The 25856-nt window shown below is 44.6% G+C and overlaps 1 protein-coding gene across 5 annotated transcripts in view; it reads left to right on the top strand.

Moving 5' to 3' along the window:
• The first annotated feature begins 5522 nt into the window (after positions 1–5522).
• The window catches only part of kaznb (kazrin, periplakin interacting protein b), a 176555-nt gene continuing 156221 nt past the window's right edge, over positions 5523–25856 (top strand). For 2 of the 5 annotated variants that reach the window (XM_020055634.2, XM_020055632.2), the window contains exon 1: positions 5525–6093. In XM_020055634.2, coding sequence (XP_019911193.2) covers positions 6018–6093 — 76 coding nt within the window. In that variant the 5' untranslated portion in view covers positions 5525–6017. Of the gene's footprint in view, positions 6094–25856 lie in introns of all 5 variants that reach the window. The other 3 variants (XM_034287130.1, XR_004574632.1, XM_013138407.4) reach the window with 3 other exon arrangements.

Genomic DNA, 25856 nt, shown 5'->3' with positions numbered 1-25856 from the left:
TTTAGGTGAGTGTTTCTATCCTGTCTACATGAAGCATTTCAATTAAAACCGCCCTCCCCAGAATCTCTAAACTAAATGGACAAACTGGATTCTGAAATACTTACTGTGAACTCCCAAGAGTATTTTACAGGGACAAATATTTTGTTTAATGGTTTTGTATTAAAAACTGAAATACTGTAGATAGAGATACCATGACTATGGAGTTAAAGAGCAGATTGTCTTCTTTAATGAGAAGGTATATTCATCCATATTACATGAACCTTTTAAAATTACAACACATTTTGTACTTAAAGTAGTTTCCCCATGGGAGAGGACCAGAGATTAACATTATGTACAGTAGTCATGTTTAGTACTTGGTCACATGTCCTTTGCATGCAGTGACCTCCTGAAGTCTGCAACACACAGCCCTCACCAGGCACTTGGTCTTTTCACTGGTGATGCTCTCCCAGGCCTGAATTGCTTTCTGCTGTTTTTTTTCCTACTTGTCTTCAGCATGATCAAGTGGATTTGGATCGGACGATTGACTTGACCAGTCAAGAACTTTCCACACTTTGACCTTGAAAAACTACTTGGTAGCTACAGTATGGCAGTGTGTTTTAGAGTCAATGTCCTGCTGTATGATGATACGTTATACAATGTGTTTTGAGGCATTCTGTTGAAACTAAGGAGACAATATGTTTCACTACAGTTCAGCACTCATCCTGCCACTGACATCAGCGGTCACATCATCAATATGTCCCAGACATAACATTACTTCCACCATGTTTAACTGAGGAGGTGTTGTACTTCGGATCATGAGCAGTTCCTTTCATTATCTACATTTTCCTCTTTCCATCACTCTGGTACATGTTAATCTTCATCTCATTTGTCCATACGGCTTCGTTCCAGAACTCAACCGGCTCTTTAGGTAACTTTTTAGCAACTACTGGTCTACCAGGATGTCTTCAGTCATCCACTATAGTGGTCTACCAGGTTGTCTTCAGTCATCCACTATAGTGGTCTACCAGGATGTCTTCAGTCATCCACTATAGTGGTCTACCAGGATGTCTTCAGTCATCCACTATAGGGGTCTACCAGGATGTCCTCAGTCATTCACTATAGTGGTCTACCAGGATGTCCTCAGTCATTCACTATAGTGGTATACCAGGATGTCTTCAGTCATCCACTATAGTGGTCTACCAGGATGTCTTCAGTCATCTACTATAGTGGTCTACCAGGATGTCTTCAGTCATCCACTATAGTGGTCTACCAGGATGTCTTCAGTCATCCACTATAGTGGTCTACCAGGATGTCTTCAGTCATCCACTATAGTGGTCTACCAGGATGTCTTCAGTCATCTACTATAGGGGTCTACCAGGATGTCTTCAGTCATCTACTATAGGGGTCTACCAGGATGTCTTCAGTCATCTACTATAGGGGTCTACCAGGATGTCCTCAGTCATCCACTATAGTGGTCTACCAGGATGTCTTCAGTCATCCACTATAGGGGTCTACCAGGATGTCTTCAGTCATCTACTATAGGGGTCTACCAGGATGTCTTCAGTCATCTACTATAGTGGTCTACCAGGATGTCTTCAGTCATCCACTATAGTGGTCTACCAGGATGTCCTCAGTCATTCACTATAGTGGTCTACCAGGATGTCTTCAGTCATCCACTATAGTGGTCTACCAGGATGTCTTCAGTCATCTACTATAGTGGTCTACCAGGATGTCTTCAGTCATCCACTATAGTGGTCTACCAGGATGTCTTCAGTCATCCACTATAGTGGTCTACCAGGATGTCTTCAGTCATCTACTATAGTGGTCTACCAGGATGTCTTCAGTCATCCACTATAGTGGTCTACCAGGATGTCTTCAGTCATCTACTATAGTGGTCTACCAGGATGTCTTCAGTCATCTACTATAGTGGTCTACCAGGATGTCTTCAGTCATCCACTATAGTGGTCTACCAGGATGTCTTCAGTCATCCACTATAGTGGTCTACCAGGATGTCTTCAGTCATCTACTATAGTGGTCTACCAGGATGTCTTCAGTCATCCACTATAGTGGTCTACCAGGATGTCTTCAGTCATCTACTATAGTGGTCTACCAGGATGTCTTCAGTCATCCACTATAGTGGTCTACCAGGATGTCTTCAGTCATCCACTATAGTGGTCTACCAGGATGTCTTCAGTCATCCACTATAGTGGTCTACCAGGATGTCTTCAGTCATCCACTATAGTGGTCTACCAGGATGTCTTCAGTCATCCACTATAGTGGTCTACCAGGTGGTCTTCAGTCATCCAGTGTAAGGGACTACTAGGCTTTTTTCCATTACTGAGGTAATATGTGCCTTCTTTACTCTTAATTTACAGAAGAGTTGATTGTCATATCAATCATGTGCTGGAATACTAAGCAAAAAAACCTTTGGTGTCCAGATACTTTTGTAGTTAGCTACAGTATATGTTGGATAGTTTGAAAAACCTTCATACTTGCTCATCTCTAGACACTGTCACATAAAATGTAAGATCTTCAACTACACTAATCAAAGGCTAAGCTTCATAAGATATTCCCTGACACCTCACCCGTATGTGACAAGTGTCAAGCTTCAAAGGGAACACTGCTCCACAGCTTTGTGCTATTCCCTAACCAATTCAGATTCTGTGGTGCAATTTTCTGCTACAACAGAGGTTCAAATCTGGCCTATATCTTTGTCAGCCAAAACACATTATGTTTGCACACTGTTTCTATCACTAAAGCACAAATGCCTGAAAAGTACAACCCCCTAGAAAGTATTTTTTCTTTACATAATTGGACAAAGGGATATTTGAGACGAATTCCAACCAGATAGATTGGTAACAGTACCCTATTGAACATATCACAGGAAAGAAATGCTAATACATTAATGCAATTATAATTTTGAGAAGTGCAATTTCCTTATGCTGTAAAACGTAGTATCACATAAAATGGCAAAAGAAAAATATCAAAATTTGCACTGGAACAGGTGCAAAGGATTGGAAAATTATTGAAGAGTAACTTAGGAGGGTCCAGCCTTCCATAATGATTGCCATAGCCAAATGGGTGTGTGGTAAATTATGTAATTTGTTACATTTTGATTCCCATTATCTGTCAATAATGTTGAAGTGAATATGAAATATCCAATATGTAAAAAAGGACCCATTTCCAAGGGGTGTATTTGTTCACATACCTGTTAATTCACATAATGATCAATTTAAATTAGGGTAAATGTGAGTCCTTTGACTTCCCTGAACAAAGTGAATATGATCAAAACTACATATTTAAATCATACATGTTGTGTTAATGACATTATACAACATATTGTTTAGATCAATTACAAAATAACATAAATAAATCAATTTCAGTCACACTGTAATGCAACCCAATTTGAAAACTGCCAAGGGGGAGATCCCTTGTGCAATCCACTGTACATAGGCAATTTGGCAGCACAATTCAATTCTAATTAGGCCCATTACAAGTTGTCTTACCTGAGCTGGCACGCTGGTCCCTCACTCCAGCAGTGGTGAAGAACTAAGGTGCATGGGGGCTGCTGGGAAGGAAAAGGTGGTGAGTCTTTGGGGAAGAGAGAAGGAATGTTTTATTTATTGTTATTAATATTATTTCTGTTGCTGTGTCAGTGCTCTTTTTAATACACTCATTCTTTCTTGCTATTTGTTTTTGTCTGCAACACAAAAAGCTCACCTGGTTTCCGTATCATACCCTTTCCATGTTTGGATGCGTGTTTAATAAAAACATTTTAGACAAAGATTAAATCAGATGCAGCACATAACGACACCATAAAGCAACAGGATTCATCCTTTGTGAATCGGGATTCAAACTGATCCACAGACGGGATGCAGTTTCTGCAGTTCTGTGACCTCCATTGTTCCAGACATTCAGCTCCTCCTGAAGCATGTGCAATACAATAGTTTGTCTTCTCTATAGAAAGTGTCAGCCAGCTCTGTGGGAGGTGTATGACTGCTACAAATCATCAGAGCACCGTGTCCTCAGAAAGCCTGTGCAGTCCTGAGTTCCCGTTCAAAGGGAATAACATTAAAGCCGGCGAACTTAGGGAGGGGATGAATAATGAATTCCAACGGGCATCACTCGGAGTTAGGCGGAGGTTTCGGTGAGGAGCCATTTCCTCTGTCTCGCTTGTCATTACTCATGTCATGCCCCAGCTGAGCCTGTCCCAGTCTCCGCTCACATCTGGTCCTCTAGGCTTTGTTCGTTGCCGAAATTGGGCAGCTGTCAACCTACACCAATGTTTGTGAGGTGAGGATGGATTTGACCGCCGGTGTTGGGTTAGGTCTGGTGCCGTCTGGTTAACTGTTGACCTACTCGAAAAGGGAATACTCACCCGCAGGTTGGTAAGCATGACTACGACTAATTATTCAGTCGGTGAAGCCAACATTTAAGGCCTTTTTACCTGCCATGTCAGGTGTTTAAGACCGTGAGCCAAGAGCTGATCTCCCACCACGGCTGCTGGGAGTGTCTTGCTCAAGCATTTCCTTTCAAAACAGAAGGATGTGAGTGCCATGGTCAGGTCTCCCATGTCTACACCCCTAACAGCACAGCAGTGTGAGAGAGGGCTCAGTGACAATGGGCTTCCTGGGAAAGTTTTGCTAACAGGGAAATAACCTGTTAAATTGAGGAACTGGCTAACATCCTGCCGGACGGTCAGGAACTCCACAGAGCGGATAAAGACGCTGCCTCGTTGAGAGGAATATGGGTCTCTGCTTTCACAGTAGAGGAAGGAGAGTGTCATTTGTCTGACCGGGGAGGTGGTCGTGCTTAATAATGGGCACTGCATCCTCAGAGTTTTTCAGGATCTGTGGTATTAGTCTCTCCATTGGATGTTGTCTTCATGCCTATGCACAACAGACTTAATTTCAACATGTTGATGCACCACTGCAATCACTTCAGTCGGACCTTTATGTATTCTCAGATGGACGTAATCATCGGCACCCACATCACTAGGTGCCATTAGCCAATTGGAACAGCAGCAGGCTCCAGTAAGCTGCACAACGTGCATGTCCTCAAGTTCGGGAGGTTTTTTGGTTCTGCTTTTTGAAGGTGAAGCCCCTGGCAACACATCTAGAATTGATACTTTTACATAACCTCTTCCTCTCATCTTTCTTCCAGCGCCAGGGAGAAATGAAGAGCTGGGGTTGCAGAAATCTTTTTCCCAGCAGCAGCTCCCACCCGAAGATGGATGGCGGTGGTGGGGGTTGAACGGGGGTGGGGGGAAGTGATGTTACAGCAAACCAGGGATGTAGAGAGGGGAGGGCTGAGGAATGGAGGGAGGTGGGTCGGGCGGGCGGGCGGGCAGTGGGAGGTGGGGGCAGGGAGGTGGGGGCAGTGGGAGGTGTGGGCACGCTCAACAGATCAGAGAACAACAATTGTCTTTCCACCACCCTTGCCCAGAGGACACCGAAAAAATCGAGAGCGAGGGAGGTGCAACTTTCACCTGCTGGAGACGCCTGCCTCGCTCTCTCTCTCTCTCCGCTCCGCTTTCAGCCTGCAGCTCCAGAACCTGCCGTCAGCCTGGCAAAGACACCGCGCCAGATCACAGCACTAGTATAACAGCTGCACGCAGGGAGCTCTCTACTGCTTCCTGCAACGCTCTGGCACTCTCTTATTCTAACACACACACACACACACGCAGGCACGTCCAGAACTGTACCGTGCTCACGCACGCTCACTCACACACACACACACACACTCACACACTCACACACACACACACACACACAGAGGCACACAGAGGCAGGCTGGCACAACCCCTCTCGTTATCTGTGCGGTGAGCAGCTCTGCGCGTGTCTCACTGAGCGGGAGGGCGTGTTTCTCCGGCAAGCAGCGGCTACAGTAGGAGCAGCAGGACCGGTCCAACCCAGACTCCGGGACGGCTCTCGCTTGGGACTCGGGGAGGGAAACCACTCGACGAGCCCATCTCCATCTCACCACCTCTACGTGACGCAGCGCTCCTGACCTTCATCGCGCGGTCCACCGGGACAGCCATGGAGGACAGCCTCACCTGCAGCCCAGCCACCTTCTCCCAGGTGTTCGGACGTCAGGGACAGCTCATGCAGGCCAGTGAGTAAACGAACGTGCAGTTTCTATTTTTTTTCGCAACGGTTTTGCCCCCCTCTTCTCCTCGGCTTCCCGGAGATCGCTCCCAGACTTCAGCTTGGAGGACTCGGAGGCTGTTGTAGATAGGGGGAGGCTGAGGGAGGCTTGAGGATTTACTGTTGCGCTGGAACTGTCTCTTTGGAGTGAAGGGGTATTTCCGCTGTATGTAGGTTGACGTTGAGGGAAATTGCAGTGGTCTGCATACGGGGGGGGGGCTTGAGTTGGCGGAAGGTGCACAAACTATTGCAGGATGTTGTTTTGTTTTTTCATGAGCAAATGTGTAGCAGCTGGTACTTGGAGGGATGATTCTGGGCTGAGAAACTATTTCAGGAATTCACATTGGAAAGACCGCTGGGTTAATTATTGAACGCATAATCCATGACATTTTCAGAGAAACGACGCTTGCTTCAACAGGACCCTGCATCTCTTTGAACGTCTTAATGTCAACCACACTTGGCCGTTGTCTTATCTAACAATATCCAGTGACCTCGCTCCTGAACGCGGATGATTTCCCTCGGGAGAGGATCGGATCGAGATTGACTTAGCTCCAGAGCGGATATGTCAGCCTAGTCGGTCTTCATCTGGGCCAGAATATCTCTCTCGCTGTCTTTTTTCCCTAGTCCCGCAGATGAAACGTGCATTCTTTGATGCTGCCACTCTTCCACAAATACAAACTGACTGGTCGCACACGCGCACATGTTGGGTAATGATCGGGGCCTTAGGCAGATAAAGGGCTGCCGGAGCCATCTTAACGAGGGAGATGCCAGTGCACCGACTGACTTCCTACAAAGTAGACATTGCACCATCCCTGCATACATCCACACTGCCTCCAGGAGACAGAGATGAAGAGGGCCTCGTCCACATTCTGTTATTCTTTATCAACCACTCAACAGAGGCTGTGAGCACAGTAAAAGCAATTAGATCGGGGGACGCACGTTATCAAAGTGTAATGTCCCGACAGAGAGTTGCATGTGATATTGAGAACATAACTCACCAACACGTTCCACGGCTGTGTGTAATGAGCTGCGGAGCTCCGCACTTCAGTGTATCTCCGATCTGTTCTGCTGTTGTGATTTATTTAGCCCACTCTGCTGCGCCTCAGAGTGACAGGACGAGATGGGGAAAAAAGCTTATCCCAGCAAGCGGGGGGTGTCCTAAAGACGTCCAGGGGATCGTGACGCAAACTCCAGGGACGTCCTAACGACCCGTTTTTGTTTGCAGGGTATCTATCCAGCCTAGTGGTGTACTGGGATTGCCGATCGTTTGTGTCTCTGTTTCCCTCTGTTCTTTGAATAAGAGGAGTCTTTTATTAATAATGCTCTTTGTTTGACTACATCTGTGGACTCATTAACTGTGTTTGGTATGCAGGAGAGTTTTACTGTCTGAGGGGTGACAGAGCCTTGATTAATATTCTGCCTCTGACTGTGGAGATGCAGGAAGCTCAAAGCCTGCACTAACTGTGCATTGGTTTTTGAAGTGTTCTTGATGAGGACTCTTCGGCTGTATCTATGAGAGCAGAGCTCGGCCTTATTAGATAGAAGCCTCGCTCTCTCTGACACGCGCACCCCAGCGCACGCACAAGCGTACTGTACATACGCACAGTCCTTCTGATGCATTCGCACGACGTTGCTCCTGTACGTGACTAATCCCCCAAACTGTCATATTTGATGCCTGAAACTTCTCCTCCGCTTTGAGGTGAGGGAACGTTCCCTTCGCAACTTCACAGCTTTGATATGGCTTAGAACGTGTTACATAAATAGTAGGCTTAGCTGAGGTAAAATGTGTACCACGCAAGATGGAAATGGGCCTTTTGCACTTATGCAAATGTGGGGTTGATTGAGTCACAGAGACTGCACTGTGGCTCATTCGAGCCCACTCTGCGTAACCAAACCATATCTGGCTAATGCAGTTGTGCTAATCAGCTGCTCTGTGAAGTTGTAGTTCATATTAAATATTTTTGTACAGGTAAAAATTTCAAGATAACCATATTTTGTTGTTGTCACGATACACTACCTTTAGGTTTCATTCAGTGTGTTTATCACAGATTCATATTTTTTTATGCCGTTCTCCAGGTTTACCAGTCAAAGTGGTTCTCTTCCCCTCAACGTTGTAGCAGTTACTATAATGTTGCAGTGTAATAGTGTTTACATGAAAACTGTACTGTTTGTTGTGCCTAGATAACACAGAATCTCTAATTCTGACAGCGTTGTTTCATGAGGGACCAGAGTTGACCACATTCTTGCCTGAAGCTAGTGCCAAGCGAAACCACTGTTTCTAGGAACTACAAAAAGAAATATTTGAATTATTCAACATCTAGCTTTTTCTTTATTCTGTATACACCAGCGCCAGTTCAGACTGTTTTAAATCATATGTTATGGGCAAGGTTTTGCCCATTTTGTGTCTTTAAAATGTGCATGGCTCCTGCACATTTCAAAAGATCCTACAGAGTTGGGAGATCACCTTTAATTTGCATCATGACACAGATCGATCTCCTGCAAAAATGCCACTGTACTGGACTGCAAGGTGCTGTCTATGGAAGGAGTTCTAGTCAGCGTTCTGCTCCACTGAGATCCGGTGATGAGGACCGAGGGAGAACAAGGTTATCAGCAGATTAAAGTCTATGGTGTCTATAACTCTTTCTACTGCCTTCAACCCCTGTGGGCAGGGAGAGATAGACCTTGTTGCTGCCTGAAAGGAGTGGAGGCCAAGGGGCCGGCACTTGGAATTAACGCCTTTCTGTTAGAATCCCAGTCAGTTGGATGGACATGTTTGATGTTGTCTGGGTCGTTGAGGGCTAATATAAAAGCCACACTGTCACGCTGTTTTATTATGATACGATAAATGGCTCAGTCTCATGGGGTTTTCATATCTGTCTTTAGATTAGAGATGCTAATTGACCATGGTCGCCGGATATCCCCAGCGGTGCTGGTAATCACTCCATCAAGCTTCGTTTAGACCTCCCTCCCACTCTGTGGTCTAATCCCCCATATTGGATTTCAGCACCACATTAGTGGATCTGATGGCCGACCTCATGCCGCTAATGGTCACTGTGAAAGAACTGTCCCTGTGTGTGTGTGTGTGTGTGTGCGTGTGTGATCCAGGTTATTGTGAAGTCTCCTCACAGGGGAAAAAAACCTGAACAATAAGTATCCACATGTTTTTTTGGCAAGTCCTCGCTAGGAATGTGATCACCTGATTAGCGGTTAGGTTTAGGGTAAAACTTACAATTGGTTATGGTGTTTGAATTGGGGTTCTTTTTTAAGTTCAGCCATAACTGGTTAAGGTTAAGAGTTAGGGCTAGGATAAGTTTAAGCATAACTGTAAGGTTATGGAGTTTAAGGTTAGGTTTGGGGCTAGGGTCCCCACATGTCAAAGTCTGGGTAGATTAGATGGTAAGTGAACAATCAGTTGTCATAGTCAACGTGTTGGATGCAGGAGAAATAGGCAGAAGTAAAGGTCTGAGGGATGTTGACAAGTGCCAAATTGTTATGGCCAGACGACTGGGACAGAGTATCTGAAACTGCAAGGTTTCTGGGGTGCTCCCAGTCCACTGTAGTGAGTAACTACCGACAGTGGTCCAAGGAGGGACAAGACTCCTCGATACGTGAGGGAAACGAAGGCTATCCCATCTGGTCAGAACTGACAGAATGTCTTCTGTGCCACAAGTCACAGAAAACTGTTCTGCTGGGAAACCTTGGGTCCAGGCATTCATGTGCACCCAGTCCCTTAGAAGCTAAGCCTCTTTAGTTCTTTACTGCACTGTCCTAATGGGTCTCTAAGAAGGTTCAGTAAACCAATGAGGACTCAGTGACGACACAGGTACTCCAGTTACTCTGGTATGAAGCCTGCCTACCAAGAGATAAATCAACTCGTCTACCTTGATTGGCAAGAAACGTATCCATAAATGGAGGCATCTGTCGCTCTGGCGACAGTACCTCGGCGCACCACCTCGTTGTCCCAACCGATCATGTCATTGTTAAAAGGGAGCGGAGCAGACGGCCAAGTTGTGATGACACAGGAGGACAGAGCCAATTACGACATCTGGCTGTAATGTGTTCCTTGTTGCCCAGGCTTCTGATGTGTGAGACGGCTGCTGGGCTGATCATAGTTTCACACATGGGAACGCAACATTGTTTCTTTCATACTGATGTACCTCTGGACTTACAACTCTCTTCTTTAGTTTTCTCTCTTTTAGTCACACACACAGACCGACAGACAGACACACACAGCCTCCATTTCATACCTATCTGCATTTCCGCTGATACCAACCAGTAATTCACTCCTCAGTAATTCACTCCTCTTTAGTAATAAAAAGTTATATGGTGTCTGTTATCACAGAGCTTAGAAAGAGGGGCTTGTTGAGAGACGGGACTTACTTTCACGCTCTGGTGCTCAAGCTGTCTTAAGATCTGTTCAATTCTATGCGGCATTAGAAAGCTCCTGACAAACTCTTAGCTTCCCATTCTGTTGCGGAGGTTATTTTGACAGGCAGCATACTAAGTATTAATCATCAGCTTTTAATCGTATCGTCCCATGTTAGCGAGCACTATTGTGCTAATTGAAAGTCTACCTCAGGAAAAACATGTAACCTCAGGAGTCATTATAACACTGATCGCAGACACGGCGCTAATGACAAGCCCAATGAACCTCTGCGTGACTGAAGTAGCCGAGGGTTATGTTCAGAGTTAACCTTCGGAAACCATTGGTTTCACAAGTCCCTCCGTGAGAAAGAGCCATTGGGTGCTGTCCTATGGTCGGCCGGCTGCCACAGTAACAATAAGCACAGTCCTGTTTTGAATATCGTCTGGATCCTATGCGTAGCAGCAGTCCAATTTCAACTCTCATTACCTTCTCTAGTTGTTACAAACACGAACACTGTGCTCTGTTATCTGCTCGGATTGTGCCCTGCATGTTAAAGAGCTGGCCAGTGCTGTGCTGTAAGGGCCATGTTGTTCACCACAGTGGGAGCCCAAGGCGCTAACTGCTGAGGCATTCATTCATATGGATTATCAATGTCTTGTTTCTTGTAAGGGCTAATGCTATAGAGATGTATGTCTCTTCTGCAGGAGATGTGCTGGATGTCTGTTCTCTGGGTGATGTTCTGTATGTCTTTTCTGTGGATGAAGTGCTATAAGTCTGTTCTGTGGGTGATGTGCTGTTCTGTGGGTGATGTGCTGTTCTGTGGATGATGTGCTATAAGTCTGTTCTGTGGGTGATGTGCTGTTCTGTGGATGACGTGCTATAAGTATGTTCTGTGGGTGATGTGCTGTTCTGTGGTTGATGTGCTATAAGTCTGTTCTGTGGATAATGTGCTATATTTCTCTTTCGTGGGCGATGTACTGTTCTGTGGGTGATGTGCTGTATGTCTGTCCTCTGGGCAATGTGCTGGATGGCTGTTCTCTGGGTAGGGTGCTGGATAGCTGTTCTCTGGGTAGGGTGCTGGATGGCTGTTCTCTGGATAGGGTGCTGGATGGTTGTTCTCTGGGCAGTGTGCTATATTTCTGTTCTCTGGATAGGGTGCTGGATGGTTGTTCTCTGGGCAGTGTGCTATATTTCTGTTCTCTGGGTGATGTGCTGTAAGGTACTTTATGTCTTTTCTAAGGAGAATGTAGGCCTCTACACACAGATAGTCCTGTTTGCTATTAATGTAGGGTTTCAGAGCTTCGTAACGAAAGGGTGTTGTCTGACAGTGTCTGTGTAGAGATGTTGTCTGACAGCGTCAATGTAGAGGTGTTGTCTGACAGCGTCAACGTAGAGGTGTTGTCTGACAGCGTCAATGTAGAGGTGTTGTCTGACAGCGTCAACGTAGAGGTGTTGTCTGACAGCGTCAATGTAGAGGTGTTGTCTGACAGCGTCAATGTAGAGGTGTTGTCTGACAGCATCAATGTAGAGGTGTTGTCTGACAGCGTCAACGTAGAGGTGTTGTCTGACAGCGTCAATGTAGAGATGTTGTCTGACAGCGTCAACGTAGAGGTGTTGTCTGACAGTGTCTGTGTAGAGGTGTTGTCTGACAGCGTCAACGTAGAGGTGTTGTCTGACAGCGTCAATGTAGAGGTGTTGTCTGACAGCGTCAACGTAGAGGTGTTGTCTGACAGCGTCAACGTAGAGGTGTTGTCTGACAGCGTCAATGTAGAGGTGTTGTCTGACAGCGTCAACGTAGAGGTGTTGTCTGACAGCGTCAATGTAGAGGTGTTGTCTGACAGCGTCAACGTAGAGGTGTTGTCTGACAGTGTCAGTGTAGAGCTGTCGGTGTTGTGCAGTGGATGCCGCGCCGCTCCGGTTGTGGGCTCTAATGTTTTCCTCCGGTCGTGGATATTAAGTTCTTCATAGATTCAATTGTTTTGTCTTTCGCTCATTTCCCTTCCTCCTCCCCTCGCTGCCTGCACCTCTGTCGCTTGTCACAAGACCCACCGGGAGCTTAGCAGGCGACTCGGCGTGTCTGCAACGGAGGAACTAAAGGGTTTATGTTCCAGACTGAGGGGAAAGGAGGGCAGGGGCTCTGAGTGCCGGGTAGAGACGACAGATGTGCGGAGTCAGCAGACTCAGGCAGCCCGGGCTGGATGACGCCGGGACAGGGGCGACACATGAAGGGGATGATGAGGCTTGGTGCAAATGCGCTAAGCTGCTTCTGTGTTGCTCTTTGCACTAAAGCGAGGTCAGATGAAGCAGGTGCGCAAGGCAGCCGGGTACAGACGAAAGCAGCTGTGAAGGTCAAAGTGCTTGATCCTGGATGGTATTTTGAGACGTGGGCTTGACCCCATTTTGGTATTAAAATTGGTGACTCCACCATTGGTAGTATATATATATATATATATATATATATATATATATATATAAATGTGTAAATATATATATATACACACATATACCGATCAGCCATAACATTATGACCACTAACAGGTGAAGTGAATAACACTGACAATCTCGTTATCATGGCACCTGTCAGTGGGTGGGATATATTACGCAGCAAGTTGATGTGTAAGAAGCAGGAAAAATGGGTAAGATCTGAGCGACTTTGACAAGGGCCATATTGTGATGGCTAGACAACTGGTTCAGAGCATCTCCTAAACTGCAGCCCTTGTGGGGTGTTCCCGGTCTGCAGTGGTCAGTACCAATCAAAAGTGGTCCAAGAAAGGAAAAGTGGTGAATCAGCAACAGGGTCATGGGTGGCCAAAGCTCATTGATGCACGTGGGGAGCGAAGCCTGGCCCGTGTGGTCCGATCCAACTGACGAGCTACTGTGCATCAAATTGCTGAAAAAAAATATTCTGGTACTGATTGAAAGGTGTCAGAACACACAGTGCATTGCTGTTTGTTGTGTATGGGGCTGCATAGCTGCAGACCGGTCAGGTTGCCCATGCTGACCCCTGTCCACTGCCAAAAGCGCCTACAATGGGAACGTGAGCATCAGAACTGGACCACGGAGCAATGGAAGAATGTGGCCTGGTCTGAAGAATCATGCTTTCTTTTACATCACTCTGGATGGCCAGGTGTGTGTGTGTCGCTTACCTGGAGAACAAATGGCACCAGGATGCACTATGGGAAGGAGGCAAGCTGGCAGAGGCAGTGTGATGCTTTGGGCAATGTTCTGCTGGGAAAACTTGGGTCCTGTCATTCATGTGGATGTACCACCTACCTGAGCATAGTTGCAGACCATGTGCTCCCTTTCATGGCCGTGGTATTCCCTGATGGCATTGGCCTCTTTCAGCAGGATAATGCACCCTGCCACAAAGCAAAAATGGTTCAGGAATGGTTTGAGGAACACAACGAGTTCAAGGTGTTGAATTGGCCCCCACATTCCCCAGATATCAATCCAATCAAGCATCTGTGGGATGTGCTGGACAAACATGTTTGATCCATGTGTGATCCACTTCACAACTTACAGGACTTAAAGGATCTGCTGCTAACATCTTGGTGCCAGATACCACAGCACACCTTCAGAGGTCTAGTGGAGTCCATGCCTTGACGGGACAGTGCTGTTTTGCCTGCAAAAGTGAGACCTACACAATATCAGGCAGGTGGTCATAATGTTATGGCTGATCGGTAACCTATATTATAATTATATTATTTCATTATTATTATTTATTTCAGTTTTCTCCATCCAATTCTTGATTATGGCCCTGCTTCATTGTAGCAAACTCAGGCTAGTCATTATTTTTCATAATATTTTAATCTGAAGAGAGTACGTTTTTATAATGTGGTCATAATATGTTTTACCTGAAACCGTCAAAAAGCCACGCAAATATATATATATATTTTTTTTTCAAAAGCCTAGTTTGGAAAAAGTTGATTTACACAGTAATGTTATTTTGTGTGGGGTGAGGGACCTGAGCGAGAGTACATTTACACACTGCCTCGTTGGTTGGAGAAGACATTTTCAGAACCGGAAAAGCAGCCTTTTGTGTCGTGCTTTCCATTTTTACCGGTCACGTAAACTCCTGAGTTATATTGGTGCTCTTTTTCTGCATCATTGCCATTGTAATAACAGTTTATGAAATGACTGCCATGACAGCGCCCTGCTTTAATTGCAGGAGCAGAATTGTTTAAAATGAGGAGGTTGGAAATCACTCTATTACTGACCATCGTAATCTCCTACCCTAGCTCAGCTGTGTTTTTAAATGAGAATTACATGGTGGATTAGAGGGGAAGAGATAGATATTTATATTACAATGTTTGTGCATTAGGAAAACGGAAAGACCGGAGTGAATGGAACCGGAACTGGATTGAACACGCTCATCGTGGCCGAATACCGTTTTGAGTAGGTTGACTGTGTTTATCTCGTCATAAAGCCCTAACCCTCAAACACCAGAATCTAGACCCAGACCTTGGATGAGGTCCAGGTCTGATATTTCCTATCCGTCCCTATGATACTCTTTTCGCTCGGAGATATTGTGCGAGCATGGTTAATCTGCAGCTCCCCCCCTCCAATCGCATGAGCTCACGGGTAGCAGACATGTGAATACAGAGCTGTCGGTGCGTATGTGTGGAGAGCTGGGGATGTGCGATGCGTGAAGGATGTGTGCCCTTTCGCTTTCCTTCGTTCGCCGGGACTGTCAAACTCAGTCTGCTTTGTACCTCACGGGGCTGTTTACCTGCAGTATATGGCCTCGTATAAACCCGCTAATAGCCTTATATAAGGTAAACAGCTTTTTGCCAGCGCCCTTCCACCTTTATGTGCCATCACGGCGCAGTTATGAAATTGGATTTGGAGCTTCAAAGTGGGTACGTAATAAGTATAATGGATCCAAATGTGCGCTATTTGAATAGTGATCTAAATTGTTTTCTCCCGGTAGCCTTATTTTATTTTGGGAAGAGTAGCTAGCTTTCATGCCGTGTTGCGAACTTTTGGACCTGCAACAGCCCCACTATCCTCCCCACAATGACAGACGCGAGACACAGGGACTGAGGCACAGCTGGGCTAGTTGGCACCAATTCACGTTTCTCACCACAGTCCCAGCTCTCCAAAGGACCGTCACCCAGCCTCTGGATTTGATGTGTCTGTGTTTGTTGTCGGTGTGGCTGTACAGCGGTGGAATTCCTATGAGCCCCTCTAATAAGCCCTCTCTACCCCTCTAAGAGGGGGAGTCTTGTCCCCATACGCTCTCCTCCTCTGCGATGGAAAACCTCTCTACTCTTGTGTCGCTCCATCCTTCAGGCGCTTGTTCTTCATCTCATGCCTTTCATATACAGTCACCTCCAAAATGTTTGGGTCCTTTGATAAAGATGAGCAAAAATGGCTGTATGAAATAAACACCGTAGGTAATGCCTTATATTCTGTGCAACAAAAAATATATGGGGAAATTATATTCTTTAATGATACTGCTTTAATACTGCTTCTTCAGAATCACTTTAGCAATAGAATCCCAGCTATTGTAAGTGATTGGTTTAAATCTGGATTTCTAGTTATTCACAAAGGAGTTCCCCAGGTTCAGTTTAGTGTCCTTTATTGTTCATCCTGTGTATTCATGATGTCTAAACACATTTTAAATTTTTATGTGGATAACACATTACTTTATGTAGCAACTGCATGCATTAAGCACTTAGATAACATCATAGTTTGGTGTGTAATGCAAATAAAACTAAATACATGTTTATATCCCCAAATCTACATTGGTAATATGCATTATATGAAACCTCTGGATTGGCTGGGACTCCCTGAAGGGCCAGATATACACTCACCTAAAGGATTATTAGGAACACCATACTAATACTGTGTTTGACCCCCTTCTGCCTTCAGAACTGCCTTAATTCTACGTGGGATTGATTCAACAAGGTGCTGAAAGCATTCTTTAGAAATGTTGGCCCATATTGATAGGATAGCATCTTGCAGTTGATGGAGATTTGTGGGATGCACATCCAGGGCACGAAGCTTCCGTTCCACCACATCCCAAAGATGCTCTATTGGGTTGAGATCTGGTGACTGTGGGGGCCATTTCAGTACAGTGAACTCATTGTCATGTTCAAGAAACCAATTTGAAATGATTTGAGCTTTGTGACATGGTGCATTATCCTGCTGGAAGTAGCCATCAGAGGATGGGTACATGGTGGTCATAAAGGGATGGACATGGTCAGAAACAATGCTCAGGTAGGCCGTGGCATTTAAACAATGCCCAATTGGCACTAAGGGGCCTAAAGTGTGCCAAGAAAACATCCCCCACACCATTACACCACCACCACCAGACGGCACAGTGGTAACAAGGCATGATGGATCCATGTTCTCATTCTGTTTACGCCAAATTCTGACTCTACCATCTGAATGTCTCAACAGAAATCGAGACTCATCAGACCAGGCAACATTCTTCCAGTCTTCAACTGTCCAATTTTGGTGAGCTTGTGCAAATTGTAGCCTCTTTTTCCTATTTGTAGTGGAGATGAGTGGTACCCGGTGGGGTCTTCTGCTGTTGTAGCCCATCCGTCTCAAGGTTGTGCATGTTGTGGCTTCACAAATGCTTTGCTGCATACCTTTGGTTGTAACAAGTGGTAATTTCAGTCAAATTTGCTCTTCTATCAGCTTGAATCAGTTGGCCCATTCTCCTCTGACCTCTAGCATCAACAAGGCATTTTCACCCACAGGACTGCCGCATACTGGATGTTTTTCCCTTTTCACACCATTCTTTGTAAACCCTAGAAATGGTTGTGTGTGAAAATCCCAGTAACTGAGCAGATTGTGAAATACTCAGACTGGCCCGTCTGGCACCAACAACCATGCCACGCTCAAAATTGCTTAAATCACCTTTCTTTCCCATTCTGACTTTCCGTTTGGAGTTCAGGAGATTGTCTTGACCAGGACCACACCCCTAAATGCATTGAAGCAACTGCCATGTGATTGGTTGATTAGTTAATTGCATTAATGAGAAATTGAACAGGTGTTCCTAATAATCCTTTAGTTGAGCGTATGTTGATGCTTGTATATAATGTAAGGCTGTACAGCAGAAACATTCCAACTATCTTTCCTCAAAAATGAATTGGAAAAGTAGATGCTGTCTAAATACTAGTACCTATGCATGTGATGTCCTACTGACATCACAGGCGTCCTAAGCTCAAAATAAATGATACTTAATTATATTATTTTGCAACCAATACTAATACTAAAGTTTTACTTTAATTACACAAGATAGTATTTTAGTACTATTTAAATACTATAAGAATACAATTAAGTGTGTTAAAATGGGCCCACCTATTCCACTTATAAGTATACTTTAGTATATTTATAATACATGATTGGAAATAGAATTTTAGGACATTTACAATATACTCTGTATTTATTCCAAATATACTACATATTTGAAGTAAATTAAGAGGATATATTTTGTTTTACTTTCTGGGATGTTAGCCTCTGTGTTGAGGCATGCAACATGTGGATAAAGATTATGCTAATGTCAGCTCATCGTTGGCTGAGGATTGATCCAGATCATTAAGCCGGCCTTCGCTGACACCTGACCTCTTGTACAATCAGACAGATGTTCCCCTCACCTCATTGCCATTACACGCACCATTACACATTTCATCGATGAGAGCCTCTCCTCGCTGCTCTCATTTATCATTCATTTCCATTTGTAGAGGTACACTATTGTGTGTGTGTGTGTGTGTGTTTGTAATAAAACTCAAAGCTCTTCCAGCCAGACAGTGTGGAACATGCATGTCTTTGGCAGATTATCAAAGGGCAAAGGAAGGCTTTTATGTGCCGCTCTGTCTTTAGTTTCTGCTTCTAGCTTCAGACTGAGTGCTGGAAATCCCAGCAGTTTGTATTACTGTTCACTGTATTGGCTCACTAGGTGGCAGACTAACCAAAGACAGCACAGCCCTGTGGAGGACACTCTACCAGGCTGCCTCAAGCTACTCATACCATGGATCAGCGTCTGACGTGCACGTCCCACTGCCCTGTACAGTTCCCCGATACTAAACATCACCGCTTTCCCTAATTCTAACCACACAGTAGGAGACATCCGCTGAAATCACACTGTTGACAGACCCCATTGCCGTCTCTCTGACAACCTCACGTACGGGAGGTCGGGGAGGGGGGGGGGGGTTCGGTTACGCCGGAAGCTTGCCTGAGCGAGGGCATTGACCGCATCGAGGCGGACCTGAAACCTGGCGTTGTAAAGCATGCGATCTGGTCAACGCAGAGGTCAGTCTGGATGAGCTAGCCTAGGGAAGTAGTAGCATTAATTTGAGCGTGTCCTCCTGGAAGGATTTGATGTAACATTTAGTTAACGAGCCCTTTGATAATAGAGCAGGGTCGGTAATGATGTTCCACCCTGCCGATGTGCAGACTTGGTCTTACCGTGAGCGTCCAGATGGTGGCAGTGTTGATTTTCAAACGTCGGATGGAATTCCAGCACAGGACTGTATGCTGAAAAGAAATGAGGCACGTGCACTGTAATGATCTTCACACTGTCACGGAGGATATGGGGGGGGGGTCCCCCAGAGGGACACTTAAGGGGACACTTCTGGGGCATATGAGAAATAGCCAGTCCATCTGAAATCTCTTTCCAGCTGAAAGGCCCACCCTGCAAAGCAATCATTGGTTTAAAAGACAAACAGTTACATCCAATAAAAAGCAGTGCATTGCAAGCAGTGAACCCCCATCACCAAAGAACCTGCAGCACGCCTGAATGTCATTTTGATTGTGTTTGGTGGTGATCTGTGTGAGACAGGTTGAGGTCACTTTTAGACATGGTGAGATCTCCTTTTGGAACAGTTTATTTCTGGAGGAACTTAGCAATGTCTCAAGTGTAGCTTTAACATAATGTCGTTGTGCACCTTTAACAGCATTATGTCGAGTGCACCTTTAACAGCATAATGTCGTTGTGCACCTTTAACAGCATTACGTCGAGTGCACCTTTACCAGCATTATGTCGAGTGCACCTTTAACAGCATTATGTCGTTGTGCACCTTTAACAGCATTATGTCGTTGTGCACCTTTAACAGCATTATGTCGTTGTGCACCTTTAACAGCATTATGTCAAGTGCACCTTTAACAGCATTATGTCGTTATGCACCTTTAACAGCATTATGTCGAGTACACCTTTAACAGCATTATGTCGAGTGTACCTTTAACAGCATTATGTCGAGTGCACCTTTACCAGCATTATGTCGAGTGCACCTTTAACAGCATTATGTTGTTGTGCACCTTTACCAGCATTATGTTGAGTGCACCTTTAACAGCATAATGTCGTTGTGCACCTTTAACAGCTTGTCGTTGTTGACATACTCAATGCGTAGTTCATTCGGTATAAATGGTCAGAGTAAAAAGAGAAGCCAGCTACTGTTTAGTACATCACACATTATCCGCCTCACAGTTTTCATGGAAGCAGTCTGCATATTCAAAACTATTTAACCATTAAAGTAATTAATTGGGCTTCCACATTTCTGACCAGTTCTCCATTATCCTTAACACACATCTTTAGAAAACTCATGACAAGTCCATGAGCTTGCTTGGATTAAGTGTCAATCTCTTTGTCACTATGAAATGGTTTAGCAGTTGCCTTTGGAGTTTCTTACAAAGAAAACATAATTTTTTTCTCATACTGCGGTAAAAGTGTAATAGTTACAGTGAATTGTGATATTTCAGACAGTAATTTCAGGAAAACTGAGTGTACTGCATTTTAACTGCAATGTTATTTTTTCAAAGGAATGTGCCTTGTTTACCCAGAGTGAAGCGCTAAAATAATTTAATCCTGGCTTCTCGCCTGAACGCACCCTAACATGATTAAAGCATCGTTTTTTTGAATGTATTTCCTATTCATGCTGAATCCTTTGAATATTTAACATCACTGAAGGCTGAGCATAGTGGATACTCTTACATGATGACAGAGGTTCAAACATTTCCTATGGACGTTAAAACTGAACCGCTAATATTTGGTCCAATAATACAATGGCCCTCCAAGGTGGCGCAGGGGTCTGAGGCTTTTTTATAGTACCAAGCTGACTGCCAAAGTCCAGATTTGAGGCTTGACTGTGCTACTAGATGGGAAGCTTTGAAGACAAAGCAAATTGGCCAGCTTTGCGCCATGAGTCTTGCCAGCTGAGATTTCCCGTTTGCCATCAGCCTGAGTGCCTGCAAAACCAACTGTAGTCATCCATTGAGCGATTATGCCCTCAGACGTGTAGACCCATCTGACTTCCTGGTGTGGGAAGAAAAGCAGAACGACCTGGCGCGAATGCATATGCGGGGAAAACCTGTAGAATCATTTCTGAATCCTTTGGAAGTTGCAGTGACACAAGGGCATGTGCACAATTGGATAAGACAAAATTGGGGGAATGGAGAACATTTTTATATTCTCTACCCCCTCCCCCCAAAACATTTGTATTTTAGTTTGTGTGCATGTGTCTATGTGCAGAAGCAGTCAATACTAAAGCGATAATATAAAGAAGGGGATGGATGTGGATGGCCAGTTAGCCATTTGTTTATCATCTGTCAGTCTTGTTCGACAGCCTTCTGGCTTGGGAATAGCAGCAGCTCAAGTTAATGGGTGCAGCTGTGGGACATTTTGAGGGTCTGAGGACCCACGCCAAATCTCTTCTGCCTCCAAAGCGGAAAAAGGTGCTGATGTGCTGTCTTCACATCTGTCTGTATGTGCGTGAACCATTTTAGCTAATGGTTGATTTGGACACCGAAAATCTTGACACTCTCGACCTATCAATCCAGATACACCGATGTTCCTACAGTATCTCCAGTTTAGTCACCATCTGCTCATTTGTCTCACTGACGCTGAGAGATCATTTTCCCAGGATCAGGAATCTGACTTCCCTGTAGGCTGTCTGGTCGTCAGCCGCGATCAGTTCTCGCGCCAGTGTGTCGTCGGCAAACGTGAGGACTGTATTGGAGCGGCCGTGCAGAAGTGGGTAAAAATGGAGTACACCGACAGGACTAAGTACGTGGACTGAGTACGTGGTTTTAGGGTAGGCGTGGTTACCTACCCTAAAACCAAGGTACAGGATCCCGGGATTATGGAATACTGAGCTGCAGTCGATGGACTCATCTGGCGTGCTTTTCTAGGCCTGTTATTGCTGTGGTTTTAGTTTCATTGTGCCTATATTAGGATTCACGTGTCGCAGCTCTAGTTCCAGTGCTGCCAGTTCCTGTTGGTTTTAAAAACCTGGGAGTGCACAGAGTTGGTTCTGGTTCTACTGTCACTATAGCAACCAGCACTGAGATACAGTATGCTGTAAAAGTTTCATTAGAAAGGGAGGGTGGATTTTTTTTTCTCCTGGCCTTCATTTGAATTTTGATTACTGTGCTTGTTGAAATACTTTTGAGTTTCTTGAAGGAGGGATAAAGTTTTTTTTTTTTTATCAGCCCTCATTGTTGAGAGTAGGAGTGGGAGGCTGTCTTTGTAGGCTTATCATGGGTGAATGCTGAAAGGACTGAATAATTATCAGTATAATTGGAGGGATTCCCACAAGGGAAACTAAAGGAGCCACTATAGTACAAATTTTCTTAACTTGAAATGCTTTGATACACTTCATTTTCACACACATTTATTGAATCACATTGGATTTACACTTTTACATGTTTTCGGGATATAGTGTGGACTTGAAGAGGATAGACTGCATTGCCTTTATTTTCCATTTTTCTAGTACATCAAGAAGTAAAATAAAACACAATTTAAAATATGCAAATGCAATTCTGCTTAAAGTTTTTTTCTCCCTTCCTTGGTAATTTACATTTTGATAGAATGCAGAACGTGGCCAATGGATTGGATTTGAAAAGACAGAGCTCTATTGCTTGATGAAAACAATATAAGCAAATACAATTCTCAGGCTTTTACAGTGACATTTGAAATGAGAGATGATATTTCTGGAGGGGGATATTGAAAGGAAAAATAAATACAAACCCATTCAATTTAAAGTTGGAGTCAACAGTCTTAAAAATTCTCTTGTCTCAGAGGAAAAATAAAGAACATCAAAAATACTTTAAATGGTAATTGTATGTTTGCTAAAACCAGCCTGTACTTTGATGAGCATTGCTTAATCCTCATTATTACTAATGGAACAGTTTGCATTTCAATAGAACAACATTTTCTAATGGGTGGGTCCAGATGTTCCAATCCCAGTCTGGTGCAGTAACATCAAATAGCTTTCTGCATGGATAAGCTTAAGCTCCTATTTTATAGAATGACAATTGTTCATCATTTATATGCAATGTATAAATAGTTGACTGGGTTTATATGTGTTATAAGGAGACATGTATATTGATAAACTATCAACCAGTACATGTATGGCACATTTTAAATGGATCCATTTAAACTTCTATTATGACCCGACTTGAGCAAAAATACTTTATTTGAAATCAATGAACCCTGCTACTCAGCCAATGTTACCTCCAATGGCAGTGTCAACGCTTGCGCCTCCCAGAGGTTTGAGCCTAGGTGGTCAACGTGCGTTCAACGTTCTGTCTGGTGAATATAAATAGCATGTGTTATGGTTGGCTTCTGGTGTGGCTGGAAGAACGTCACACTGCCACATGCTTAGCGGAGCTGATGTGTTTCGGGGTGCCTTAAACAAATGTTCCTCGTTAGTGAAGGAAGCGAGGATGCTACATAGTAAATGCACGCCATGGTTAATTAAACCGATTTATCGATGCGTAAGTCGGACTATGAGTGAGTGTCATATGAGTGAGTGTCAGTGGTGTGTGTGTAGTGTACACTCACCTAAAGGATTATTAGGAACACCATACTAATACTGTGACCCCCTTTCGCCTTCAGAACTGCCTTAATTCTACGTGGCATTGATTCAACAAGGTGCTGAAAGCATTCTTTAGAAATGTTGGCCCATATTGATAGGATAGCATCTTGCAGTTGATGGAGATTTGTGGGATGCACATCCAGGGCACGAAGCTCCCGTTCCACCACATCCCAAAGATGCTCTATTGGGTTGAGATCTGGTGACTGTGGGGGCCATTTCAGTACAGTGAACTCATTGTCATGTTTAAGAAACCAATTTGAAATGATTTGAGCTTTGTGACATGGTGCATTATCCTGCTGGAAGTAGCCATCAGAGGATGGGTACATGGTGGTCATAAAGGGATGGACATGGTCAGGTAGGCCTGACCATGTCCATCCCTTTATAAACAATGCTCAGGTAGGCCGTGGCATTTAAACGATGCCCAATTGGCACTAAGGGGCCTAAAGAGTTCCAAGAAAACATCCCCCACACCATTACACCACCACCACCAGCCTGCACAGTGGTAACTAGGCATGATGGATCCATGTTCTCATTCTGTTCACGCCAAATTCTGACTCTACCATCTGAATGTCTCAACAGAAATTGAGACTCCTCAGACCAGGCAACATTCTTCCAGTCTTCAACTGTCCAATTTTGGTGAGCTCATGCAAATTGTAGCCTCTTTTTCCTATTTGTAGTGGAGATGAGTGGTACCCGGTGGGGTCTTCTGCTGTTGTAGCCCATCCGCCTCAAGGTTGTGCGTGTTGTGGCTTCACAAATGCTTTGCTGCATACCTCGGTTGTAACAAGTGGTTATTTCAGTCAAATTTGCTCTTCTATCAGCTTGAATCAGTCAGCCCATTCTCCTCTGACCTCTAGCATCAACAAGGCATTTTCGCCCACAGGACTGCCACATACTGGATGTTTTTCCCTTTTCACACAATTCTTTGTAAACCCTAGAAATGGTTGTGTGTGAAAATCCCAGTAACTGAGCAGATTGTGAAATACTCAGACCAGCCCGTCTGGCACCAACAACCATGCCACGCTCAAAATTGCTTAAATCACCTTTCTTTCCCCTTCTGACATTCAGTTTGGAGTTCAGGAGATTGTCTTGACCAGGACCACACCCCTAAATGCATTGAAGCAACTGCCATGTGATTGGTTGATTAGATAATTGCATTATTGAGAAATTGAACAGTTGTGTTGAGCTCTGGATTAGAGCAGAAGGCTTTGTTTTGCACAAACCGACACATCTACTGTTGCACAATGACAACCACACATCTAATAAGGACCCATGGGATATTTGTAGACTGGTATGTTGGTATAGAGTGGAGAGAAGCTTGGGAAACCCTGTCTGTCTGCCTGCCTGCCTGCCTGATAGCCTGACGACTGTCAATATATCGGTCTGTCTGTCTTGTCTTATAGCCTGACTGTCTGTCTGTCTCTGTCTGCCTGATAGCCTGACTGTCAGTATATCGCTATGTCTGTCTTGTCTTATAGCCTGACTGTCTGTTTGCCTGATAGCCTGACTGTCTGTATATCTGGCTGGCTGGCTGCCTGGAGGGCTGGGCTGGCTGTTTTTGGCGGACCTCCTTCGAGTTAGCTCTTATATTCTAGATTTTCTGCAACACAAACAATGTCTGAACTTTGTTTCCTTTTTAAGCTCAACCTTCTGGATCCAGTGGTTGTCAGTGCTGTTTCGTTTTCTTCTTCACCAAGCAAAACAGACCAGATGGAAGCTTTGCACACTCACCTCCACCGGCTCTGCATCACCCTGTTCACATAGTCACACGTCAGTATTGAGAGTGACAGGATCAATTGCTTTCTGAAGAACTGGGAGACCGTGGAATGAGGCTTACCAAGGTGCAGCATTTGTCATTGTATCAGCATAAAGGAAAACCTTTTAGAGCCAGCACAGTGACGGGGTTGTGGCAGCTATCTCTATTGCAGTCTGGATTTACTTTTTAAAAATAAATGCCATGTTATTCTTTGACAGGTCTAGAAGTCTGTTTGATTCTTTCTATCTTTGTGGAACACTTTAGTGCTCAACAAGAGATATTTCTTAGAGCTCACGGCTTTGAGAAAAGTGTCCAATTTTCTCCGGGGGAATTGTGATGCATATCAATCGGGGGATAAATTGCACTGTCCTGGAAACTGATGCAGAACAATGTGGAAAACAACAAAATTACAGGCCTGTGTGGAAGCTGTCAGATACAGACTGGGATTGGGTTATTTTATGCAAAGCAGACCTCTGTGAACTCTAATTGTTCTCTCTCCAAATGCCTGTGTTTTTGAGCAGCTTCACGTTTAGCATCACTGTTTCAAGCATCCCAAAGCCTCAGAATGAGTCCAGGTCCTTCTTGTTCTGAAAGTAGCAGATCATGTAGCTGCATAGCCTTTAGTTTAGATTTAATGCTGACTTTGTTCTCCAACACGATTGGTTGGGGGCTTTTCTGGCGTCATTGTAATTGAGACACAGCCTCTCTGCGTTCATTTGGTGCTCTCAGAACCTCTGAGACCTCTCATTCATTGATGCACCCTTGGGCCTGAGGTTTTGAAG

Source organism: Esox lucius, chromosome 17 (assembly GCF_011004845.1).
Source record: "Esox lucius isolate fEsoLuc1 chromosome 17, fEsoLuc1.pri, whole genome shotgun sequence".
Lineage (NCBI taxonomy): Eukaryota > Metazoa > Chordata > Actinopteri > Esociformes > Esocidae > Esox > Esox lucius.
Note: the sequence above shows the minus strand (reverse complement) of the source record. Positions and strands in the feature narration are given on the sequence as shown.